The following is a 12,369-nucleotide window of genomic DNA, read 5'->3' on the forward strand; positions in this document are numbered from 1 at the left end:
GGGCTATACCAAAACGTGGACCTATAATTACAATGACTCGCCACACAAACTGGGACCCATTATGATCTACAACTAACAATTTGCAGAGAAATTCTTGAAAAAATGTGTCAAAAATCATCAAAATACCGAATATTGGGAGGTACCGTTATATGGGGACTATATCAAAACGTGGACCTATACATAAAATGTTTCGCCACACGAACTAGGAACCATTATGACCCACAAATACCCATTTTTAGACAAATCAGTGAAAAAATGTGGCAAAAACCATCAAAATACCGAATATCGGAGGTACCGTTATATGGGAACTATACCAAATCATGGACCCATACATGCAATGTTTCGCCACCGGAGCTGGAACCCATTTTGACCAAAAAATAACAAATTTTATACAAATCCGTGAAAAAATGTGGAAAAAAATTAAAATACCGAATATCGGGAGGTACCTTTATATGGGGGCTATACCAAAACGTGGACCGATATATCTCATTTTCAATACCAACCATAATAGACACAACACAAATTGCTCTGCTAAATTTTGGCGCTCTACGTCAAATAATGTGGGCTGTATCGTGATTTCAACAGACAGATGGACAGGCGGACAGACAGACAGCCGGCATCGTTAAGTCGACTTTATGCTGATTATGAATATATATACTTTATGGGGTCTACGACGAATATTTAAGGATGTTACAAACGGAATAACAATGTTAATATACCCTGCTTTCCAAGGTGGAGGGTATAAAAATCCACTGTTACAGCTTGCCAAAAATTGTTTTTACAAATCTACGATAGGCGCTATGCTCCTTCAAATATGCACGTTTATACTTCATATTGTCACTAATTTCTCCAAAATATTCTTTATTTGAGAACGGTGTTTTAGTTTCGTCATGACCGAACAGAACAAAGTTTTATGTTTTTTTATTCATCCTTGGTTTTCGGGGCGTGTGTGAGTTTGGTTTTTACCAAACAACCTTAATTAGTAACTTTTTCTATTCAGCTAGAAACAACACTGACTATCCTAATTAGCTTATCTATATTACTCACGGTTTGTTCAAACAAACCCCCAACTGTTCCCCCTTTCTCTCCATTGCAATATCATAAATCCGAAAAAATACAAAACTTTTTTGTTTAATTTTATGATAATTTCAAAAAAAAAAGTTTTGTGTTTTAGGTTTTATGGCCTTTTGTTTGTTTTTGTATTCTGTTGGCGGCATTTTTTCCATAGATTTCATGGCTCATCAGATACTGGGTTTTATTTCAACTTTGACTAGAAAGTAACCACTAAACCAATTGGCTTAGCCTTTTTTTGCTTTTTGCTACAAATACAACATCAGCCTGCATCTGTTGTTTTATGCAGTGGATATTATCCATTTTTTTTTTTTTTTTAACCAGCACACAAATCAAACTAAAGTTTTCCAATAAATATCCTCTAAAGCTAAGAATTATGAAAACCACGATTGGAGGAGTGGAGAGAGAGGTAGAGAGTGAAAATTATAGCACAACTGAAATAGATTCATAAGAACGTCGAGAACCACAGACAAACAGCTGCAATATGCTTGGCATTCAAGTGATATGCATTTCGAAACAAATAGACTTTATAATTGCTTATTTGCTTAATTTGCTGCTTTCCGTTTTGAAATGACGAGCAGACAGTGATTTGAAAATGAACTTAACTTAAGAAGAACGGCTCGATTTCGGTGAATATATATCACACAAAAAAATTGTTTGTGATTTAAAAAAAACCAAAAATTCTCCATTATTGGCCTAAAATCCTTTAGTAATATCCTTAAAAAATATTTTTATTTTAAAAATATGAAAAACAGTTTTCCTGCTCACATAAATATGTACAGGGTTGTTCATATTCGACGGACCCATCTGGCAACGCCATAACTTTTGACAGAGATGTCACATCGCTTAATGACATACCGCGTTTGAAGTGTCAGTCCAAGCAGATTTATACCATGAACCAATACACGCCACGCGAGCGCTCTGAAATAGTTGAAATTTACATTCAACAGAAGAAGTCAATTGTGATAACTCAACGTGCTTTTAAAACATTAAAAAATGTGAGAAGTGCGCCTTCTAAGAACACCATTAAGCGTTTATACGAAAAATTTTCGACTGGTAAGGCTCTTTCTAATCCGAAGAGGCCATATAAAAGTCGACCAAGGCGATCGGCCGAGAATATCGCTGCCGTACGTGCCAGTGTTGAGAGGTCCCCAAGAACATCCCAAAAACGCCGTTCTCAGCAGTTGGGCATGGCTCGGTCCACTTTACAACGGATTATTTGATTTGCATTTGTTCCCGTACAAAATTCAATTGACCCAAAGAATGTTGCCTGCGGACAAGCCTCGTCGATTGGAATGGGCCCAAAGGGCCCAAAGGTCCATCGAATATGGGCAACCCTGTATTGTAAAATAAATCTATTTTATAATCTATAACACTGTGTTGTGAAGGTATTATGGGTTTGATTGGCCCAAAAAGATGAAAACAATTCGAAAATAGACCTACCATACAGTATTCGATCTTTCTATCTCGCCGATCCAGCTATTTGTGTCCGTTTGTCTGACCATGTTATTTGTAATCACTCTGCAGATCGCAACTACGGCCCGATGTCCACGAAATTTTCCACAGAGTTTGGGTCAGAATAGATATTTATAGTTCTTGGTTCGCAAAATGGACCAAAAGTTATAATCGGATATCTCAGAAGCTTGTTTAGGACAGGGCAGAAGCTTGTAATGTTAAAGGGTCACCGAATCATATATTTTTATACCCTACAACATCATGATTGGGCCAACCACACAGGTTGGGGTTATTCTATAAAAATTGCAATTATCGTCCGATTCTCTATTTTCACAAGGGTAGGGTTAGGCTCAGAAGGGCTAGATCTATCGCTTTCAAAGATGTCCGCAATATATTTAGAGGTTAAAATGGACCAACAACTAAAAATATTCCTGATTTTGCAGCCGTTATAAAGGTCATAAATAAAAACCAAAAGACACGAAATCTCACTTGAAGTTAGAGTTAGGACAGCGGATGGAATTGACCACTCCTTTGGTGTGAAAAAATACAAACATTACTTACAGGTGATATGCGAAATACACAATAGGCGAACTTCTGGCTTTTTTATGCTGATTTCGTTGACGAATATAGTTAAATATTGTAGACGAACAAATCATATAGAGTCGAAATTTGGAGATACAGAAGGGCCTTTTGCATTTGGAGATGATCGCAAAATATTTTGGCGATCAAATGAACCGAAAACAGAAAAATTTTGCTGATCGCACAATTGAAACAAATCGATACCGAATTTTGCCTGAGAAGAGAGTTAATGACAGGGAAGAATTCTAGCGTTTTGGATGACCATATTTAACTGTAAAATGGACCACACCAACTAACAGCACGACGGACTGCCAAAATATTGGGTCCCTTGTCAGAATGCTAAGGGATATATATGGGCAGGGCTCCGTGACATAATTTCAAAAGTGAAAATTTTCAAAATGGATTTGGGCATAAAGGGATTTGGACATTGTAGTGTTGTAGAGTATCACATGGTCGGCCCCGCACGACTATAGCCTTTGCTTACTTGTTAATACATGAAAATGGGTCTTTTTACCCTCATAAACAGCACGTATTGTTTAGTGAGAAATCGGAGATATAGCAACAATTATCAGGAATCAACATTTAAAAATATTTTTTTTTTTTGAATTGGAATGACAGAGGGAGCAATAAAAGAACATTTTCTACGAAATGTTGCAAGGTTCCGTGGCTTCGGCATAGCTTTTTACATGATCATACAATATTTTTAAAAATATCGAAATGGACCAAAAACGTACATATGTTCTCCTAATAAGCATGCATTAATCTCGTTCTGACAGCGGAACATAAAAAAGTTCAAAAACCGAGAACACACGTGGATCTCCAAAAATACAGGGTGAGATGAAAAAACTGCAAGCAACTTCAGACTGCTGTCATTTCCAAGCCACTCGTCCGACAGCTGTTCAAATTATTCCAGTGACAGCTGATTATATTGTTTGCAAGCGTAGAAAAGCTTTTTGGTAAGAATTTTACAGAAAAAGTTATTCGTGTTGGAATTCAAGCGTGATAGTGTGATTTCCTTATATTTGGCTGGAAAACCACAAGTGGCTATTGGTAGAGCACTCCAGCATTTAGATGTGGATAAATCTGGTCGCGTAGCCCGACGTCAAGGAAGTGTACGAAAGCAAACAGACACATCAGCAGAAATGGTTCGAAAAGTAAATAAGCGACTTGATCGAAAACCGCGTCGCGGTGCCTGAAAATGGCTTATTGGCTGAACATATCGCAATATTCCATTCGGAAAATATTGAAAAATGAGCTCAGGATAAAACCATTGAAATTCCAAAAAGTGCAAGAACTTACACCACAACTGAAAGAAAATAGACTCAAAAGAGTTAAAGAGTTGCTTCGCTTGGTCGAAAGTGGTGAATTGCCGAATTTGGTTTTCTCCGATGAGAAAACATTCATTGTCCAGCAGTTTTAAACAAACAAAATTATCGTGTTTAATGGCCAAAACGGTCAGCTGAAAATGTGCACCTACGGTTGGCCACCAGAACTGAAGCGCCGGCCATTGTGATGGCCCATCATAACAGCCGATGGTCGCTCTCCGCTCGTATTACTCGACCGTGACATCAGAATAAATGCCGAATATTATCGCGAAAATATTCTGGAGGGTGTATTAAAGCCATGGGCATTCAAACATTTCGGCCGTGGACCTTGGACATTCCAACAGGACCCAGCACGCGCCACCCAAGAATGGTTACAAAATGAGGTTCCTCGCTTCAATTCCAGCGCAAAATGGCCACCATTCCGTTGGACTATTGTGTCTGGAGTATTTTGGAAAGCAATGTTGGCACTAAAAAATACCAAAGTGTCGATCACCTCAAGCAAGCGCTTCGGTGGGAATGGGCCAAAATACCGCAGAGCAACAGCGGGCAGCGTGTGACGGTTTTATTGTCCGTTTGAAAACCATAATTCGTGCTAAAGGTGACCAATTCGAATAAATCTGAGCTTATTCTAAAATTTGATGCATTTCCGACATTTTTTGCTTTCATTTAATAAAAAGTAAAAAAAAAAAAAAAATGTAAAAAATATGGCGTTTGACTTTGTTGCAGTTTTTTTTATCTCACCCTGTATATCATTTTAAACGACCAAAACGCTCCTCATACAAACACCGGTTTTAGACCCTAGGTCTCTTTGGACCAAATCCGTTCCAGGATATTTGAAAACGATCTAGCGATGTCCGTCCTTCTGTCTGGCTGGTGCGCACAATAACTCTCGAAAGTAGTATCCGATTAGGATACATAGTAATATTGTTATCAAACTTAGATTGAGTTCGCAGATGGACAATATCGGTCCACTCCTTCAAATAACTTCCCCACAAGAGGGCAATATTTTCAAAGAAAATAATTTACATATTATATATTTTTCTTTACAAAATATCTGATGTGAAGATGGCATATATCGGTATCTCCGCCACAACGGGTCAAAATTTTAAATAACCATGAAGCTCGTAAAACACGAAATGAGCATCCAATTCTTTTCAAATTTCACACATTCCAATACTTCTAATTAAGCAGGATCTGGTGCCGATATGGTAGATATCGGACCACTACTTCTGATACCTATCCCACAAAGGTCGAAATCTTCAAATCTCGCACATTTTCACTAACACAAGTTCTGTTATTAAGAACAGACCAGTCCTTCTAGTACCTCCCCCACAACAGGTCAACATTAGGAATAGTCATTAAGCACATAAAACGCGAAATGAACATCCGTTTACTTTCAAACTCACTCAAAAGTCACATCCCATGCTTCTATAATACCAAGACCTGTTGTGAATTTGGGCAATATCGGACTACTCATTCTGGTTCCTCCCCATACCTTCCCAAAACCCGAACTTTTTAATAAAACTTTCAACTACCTCATATAAAGTGGAAATAGTCGATATAAAAGTTTTAAAAGCATTTTCTCGGCCTATTTCCCTGATCATTTGTCATTTTTCTAATGATCTCCCATCGAAGTCACTGTGTGACAGCTGTGTTTGCTAAAACATAAAAATAATCAAGGATATAACCGATGTTTAACGAAGTATGCATTGGATACAAGAGCGGTAGCTAGTCAGTCAAGCGGGCTGGCAGCTATGCAAGCAACCAACCAACCAACGTTAGAAAGAGATTATTAACACTTCAATGAGCAGCTCTTTTTGAGTTCTAGTTGTTCTCTTTCCCACTCCCTCCCTTCGTTCATCTTGTAACACTTCTTTGCTTTGTGCGAACTAAAAATGCATAAATGTGTTATTGAGCGATAATAAGTTAAGTGAAATGTTGGCAGTTCTGTGGCAAATATGAAAAAGAGGAAGAAGAAAAAAAGAACAAAAAAAAAAAGAAAACTAACAATTTTTGAGAAGAAGAACGGGAATGGGGTTAGTGTTATGTGGTGCAAAAACACTTACCTATTTAGACCATCGATGCACACGCCAAATACACAGGGATTACTGAGGCAGGCAAAGCCGGCATGGGCATAACCAACCAGTGAGGCCATGGTGAGCAAAACTAAAAGCTGGCTAACGAATTGTATGGTGGTGGTGCTGGTGCTGGTGGTAGAGGTTGATGTTCGGGTTTTCCTGGTTCCCGGTGTAGCTGGGGCTGTTGATGATGCTCTGCTTTTGGTGCCACATTGCATTTTAGTTTGCTTAAAGATGAAAGTGGCCAGAGTATTGTAAAAGGCTCCCAAATGTAGTTCATTTACATGGCTGTTTTTGTTGTTCCTATTTTCTCTAAAAATGTTCATAGCGGAAGTTGTCACTTGTTGTCTTTTGGAGGATTTGTTGATGGCAGAGGAGGAGGATGTTGTATTGGTTATGGGAGAGTTGCTGTTTTTAGTAGAATGTAACTCGTTGTCCTGATTGCAGTTTTTCATCTCCTTGTTGTTGTTGCTTTTATGCAGGTGGTGTTGACGTTGTTGCTGATAGTTAAGGTGTGGCAGAGGTTGATATTCCTCTTCGCTTGCCTTAGTTGGTCTGACAGCTGGCATTGCAGTTAAAATTTCCGACAATGGCGATGTTGATGATGACATTGTCACTGTTGTTGCTGGCGTTGTGATAACGTTAACGGTGGATGTTGTTGGTTGTGTCCTGGAAACTGCTGTGGCTGTTGCAGATATCGTTTCGTCGTCGCGGCCTTCGTCGTGGGTTTTATTCAGTGCCTCCTTCGTTTCCCAATTTTCCATTTGTTGTTTATTGGAGAAGAAGAAGATTTTTTTATGTTTTATTTTAACCATATTTTTATTGAATTTAAAAGGAGTCGATGTCTCTCCGATCAATCCCTGCTGTTGCCTTAACTCTGGTAAATCATTGCATGTTTGGTTGTTTCCTTGGAAATCGTGGGGATTTTGGAACTTTGTTAGCTCTGGCTTTGTTATTGTTACTTTGATTGAAGTAAAATTTCGTTTATTTTCGCTGTTAGTTTTCATGTTTTTATGTTCTCGCTATTGTTGTTGCCTTTGTTCTCCACTTTCCCGTTTTTTGTTTTTTTTGTTATCTGCTTTAAAAATTCAATCAAATTTTGAAAACACACACATATGCTTTTCGTTGCTATTGTTGCTGTTGTTTCATTGATTGATTATAAATTTTCCCGGTAAGGACAACAACAGTCAGTCAGTCAGTGAGACAGACAGACAGACATCCAGCCAGAAACGAAATCAAACAAAAGAAAGAAAAATAAAATAAAATCTCTTGAACAAAAGGAAAATGTTTGTTTTTCTCTATATTTTTCCAATTGTTGGCGAATTTTTTCCTTTTGTATGGCTCTCTTTTATTCACAAACACACACACACGAATACACTCACAAAATGCCCTCAAGGACCTTAAACGGAAGGCAAGCAATTTCAACGATTCGAAGATAAATAAACTCTTTGCAACATGCCTTTAATGGCCAGTAGAGTTACCAGGGTAACAGGGGGCAAGGGGAGATGGTCCACAAAATGTTGCAATTGAATGTTGAATTAATCCACAAACAGTTGAGTTGCTCTTTTGATCCATCAAATCCTCTTAAGAGCTTTACGGCTATCTCTTTTACTGCTACTGGCGGAAGGGCTGTATGCTACTCGTTAATATGGCACCTTTTAGCCACGTCTTTTCGGTTACACAGTATATCGACGGGCTTTTGTTTCCTTCCCCCTTTAAGGGATATTAATTGTTTATGTTTGGGTTACAGCTGATTTTGTTGTCTTTGGAATTGCATCAGTTACAGTTACTCTCTCTCTCTCTCCTCCCGTTTGACTCTTCAATATAAACTTCTTTTTTGTCTCTTAAATATTTCGTTCTTTTACTCGCCTTGAAAATAGTTTTTTGTTAAATCTTTAATTGGTTGCTGCAAAGAAAAAGAGAAAAAGAAGAATTCTTTAAAAAAATGTAAATCACGTACATGTATCAATAAAAATGCTTTATATATGTTTATGTTTATATACATCTCTCCTCCTCTCGGTTTCTCTCTCTCTCATCTGCCTCTTTTCCCTTTGAGCTGCTGCCTTAATTAAAATTCTTTTTTTCAATTTTTTCCCCTGCGATTTTTTTTATTTTTACTGACATGTTTTTTTGTTTTTGTAAAAAGGAAAATTAAAGTGGTTATTTATTTTTTTGTTTTAAAGTTCATTCATCTCTTTGTCGATTGCCTGGCTGTCTGGCTGATGGCCACAAAGAGCTTTTTGTTAACGTCACAAAAGCAACAGAGGGTAGAGTTCTGGTTTCTGTTATTATTTCTCGCAGTGAAAAACTTTACAGCCATTGATGTAGCATTCTTTTTCTTTCCCATATTGAAAAATGCAGTATTAAATTATTGAATTTTGTGCAATTTCATTTTTCATCTGAGATTGGCTTGAGTTTTTGTTGTACCACAATAAAAGAATTTATTAGCTTGTGTTTGTAATAAAATCAGAAAGCTACATAAAAATGTTGTTTCGAAAATTAAACAATTTTTCTGGATAGAGAAATATAGAAATAAAATCATTAACATATGATAGTCGCCTTCACACGAAAACAGCTCTCAGTTTTTATACCCTCCACTATACATAGTATTAATGGTATATTAAGTACTTCATTCCGTTTGTAACTCATCGAAATAATAACTGTAGACATAACTATGTATATTCTGGAACAGCGTAAAATTCTAAGACGATTTAGCCCTGTGCATCCATTCGTCTGTCCCTCCGAATGTTCGTTCGTTGTAATCACGCTAGCGTCAAAACAAATAAAGGTATGAAGATGAAAATTCGCACAGATCAGTCTCTTGTCGGCAGGCAGGTCAGGTTCGAAGATGGGCTATTTCGGTCCACGATATCGTATAGCCCCCATATAACGGTTCACCCCGATATTCGACATTTTAATGATTATAGCCAAATTTTTCAATGAAATTGTTTGAAAATCCACAAAAAGAGGTCCTTCTGAGTACTTCAACCGCTGGAAGAATATTTTCTATATAGGTCCATGATATCGTATAGCCCTCATCCATGATATCGTATAACCCCCCGATATTCGGTATTTTTAAATTTTTCAGTGAAATTGTCTTAAAATCCACACAAGGGGTTCCTTCTGAGTACTTTACCCCTCAGATGAGAATTGTTTAAATAGGGCCACGTATATAAAATTCGTATAAAAAATTCGGAACCGTTACTAACACGTCTTCATATAGCCCCTATATAGCGGTTTTCATTCGAGCGGTATTTTTTCGACAGAATTTTTTAAGAGAATTCTTTCGAAGTTTCTTCCAAATGGTGGAGGGTATGAAAGGTTCGGCACTGCCGAATTTGCCTTCTTTATACCCTACACCACAAGGTGGTCAGGGTATTATGTCTTTGTGCATTTGTTTGTAACAGGCAAAAGGAAACGAGATAGACCCATTGTTCCTTTTGATTATCTGTATAGAATCACATTCTGAGTCGATTTATGCATGTCCGTCCGTCCGTCTGTCCATGTATTTTTGTAAACAAAGTACAGTTCGCAATTATTGTCCTATCCAGATGAAATTTTGCAAAAATCATTTGTTTGGCCAAAAGACGAACCCTATTGAAATTAGAGATAATCGGTCAAAATTTAGATATAGCTCCCATATATATCTTCGTCCGATTTGCTTTTATTGTGCACCAAGCGTGTAATATCAGCCCGAATAGCATGGAATTTTGCACATACAACCTAGTTAGGCCTGAAAATAAGTATGCCAAATTTGATAGAAATCGGTTCAGATATAGCTATAGCTCCCATATATATTGTTTATCCGATTTATTATTTTTGTCCTCCGCAGCCGTAATATGCACTCTATAACAACAATATTTGGGGAAATATATAAAATACAGCCCAGAAATACATGTGCCAAATTTTATCTAGATCGGTTCAGATTTGGATATAGCTCCCATATATAACTTCGTCCGATTTACCTTATATTGTGCACCAAACGTCTAATATTTGTCTAAATGGGATGGAATTTGGCACTTACGACCGAATTTAGTCCACAAGCTAGTATGTCAAATTTGGTGAAGATCGGTTCAGATATAGCTATAGCTCCCATATATATTGTTTATCCGATTTGTTGTATTTGTTACCCACAGCCGTAATATGCACTCCGTAACAACGATATTCAGGGAAATATATAAAATACAGCTCAGAAATATCTTAGCGAAATTTTATGGAGATCGGTTCCGATTTGGATATAGCTCCCTTATATATCTTTATCCGATTTCAAATCAATTGTGCACCAAATGTGCAATACAAGTCCAAATTTAAAAGATACAAATGCTTCGGCATATTTGGTCCTTTGAACTTTAAATTATAATTATAATCATAGCGTGTATGATTGAATTCTCCCATAAAAACTTTTAATTGTTATGTGGAGCTCTACTAAATTAGCAAAGTGGTGTAGGGTATCATAAAGTCGGCCCCGCCCGACTTAAAGACTTTCATTACTGGTTTTTACTTGTTATACTTTCATTACGGCTACAGAGGATATATATCCTTTTGTACGGCCAAAACGTGACTCATCAAAATAACAGTTTTATACCCTAGGTCTTTTTGTACCACATCCATTTCAGGGCGTTTGGAGTCGATCTGGCGATGTCCGTCCGTCCGTCCATCTGTCCGTCTGATACCACACTTCAAAAAATGTGCTAAAAATAAATTAAATCTCGAATATATGGGAATATGTGAAAACGTGGACCTGAATGGACAGTGATCTGCCACTGAAGGTGGGATCTATAACGATCCCATAATACCAACTTGGGAAAAATTTCGTTAAATAATGTGTCCATCACCATTCCATCACTTTTGTATGGTGGCTGTGCGAAAACATGTACCTGAAGAGACAAGTATTTGCCACTATAGGTTGGGTCCATTAAGATCTTTAAATTCCAATTTTATAAAAATTCAGTTCAATAAGGTGTCCAAAATCATCTAAATATCAAATATCGGACTGATCCCTTTTATGGGGTTTATACGTAAAGTTCGGCCTACATAAACAATTTTCTGCCAGAGAAAATGGTACCTATTGAGACCTCAAACTTTAAAAAACTTCCGCTAAAAATATGTCTAAAATCGTGTAAATACCGAATATCTGGAGGTAACGTTATACAGTCAATTACAGCCAATTCTCTTGACAAATATGGCTAAAGCCCAACAATACCCAAATTCGGGTTGTACAGTTATATGGGGGTTATAACAAATAGTGGATTTATATATACCTTTTTTCAAAACCAAAAATTCAACTGATCTAAAATGTATCTGAGTTAAATTTTGTATAACTACTTCATTCCGCTCAGAAGATAGAGAAATTTCCACAGACGGCTAAATCGACATAAAATCTTATGTTGACCAAGAATATATATACTTTGATGGGTCGAAAATGCTTATGTCGGGGAATCAGAAGGGAATGCATGGCCCATCTCCAAACTTAATATTAGTTTGGCTCATGATTCTTAACGTTTTTCAGAAGGAGTGGGTCGATATTGTCCATCTATATATACAATAGGGTATTGAGATTTCTGACTGACTGACTAAGAATCAGCGCCCAGATGAAACGACATTTTGCACGAGGCTCAGTCTTGGTGCTTAGGGGTGTGATAAGAACAAGAACTAACATATTCTAAAAAGAATACTTTGTATCGGACAAACGGAATGACATTTGGAATATAATTCACTGATGGAGTGCAGGGTAGATGAACCAAGGGGTTTTTGGAAATTATAACTTTAAGGTTCCGAAAAGTTCTTAAAAGGTACTAAATTTTTAAAATTGTACCATTTGGTATAATGTGAACGAAACTTGAAATTTTGGTATGAGAATC

General features: G+C 37.2%; 1 protein-coding gene across 4 annotated transcripts in view; it reads right to left on the reverse strand.

Annotated features, from left to right (window-relative positions):
• The window catches only part of LOC101895957 (protein eyes shut), a 345,750-nt gene that overhangs the window by 228,951 nt on the left and 104,430 nt on the right, over positions 1-12,369 (reverse strand). For all 4 annotated transcript variants that reach the window (XR_009342571.1, XM_059124731.1, XM_059124732.1 and 1 more), the window contains one exon: positions 6,497-8,414. Coding sequence is in view for 3 of the 4 variants with exons in the window: in XM_059124731.1 (XP_058980714.1) it covers positions 6,497-7,515 (1,019 nt within the window). In the remaining variant the exon portion in view is untranslated. The remainder of the gene's footprint in view (positions 1-6,496; positions 8,415-12,369) is intronic.

This window comes from Musca domestica, unplaced genomic scaffold, assembly GCF_030504385.1.
Source record: "Musca domestica strain aabys unplaced genomic scaffold, Musca_domestica.polishedcontigs.V.1.1 3, whole genome shotgun sequence".
NCBI classification, from domain to species: Eukaryota; Metazoa; Arthropoda; class Insecta; order Diptera; family Muscidae; genus Musca; species Musca domestica.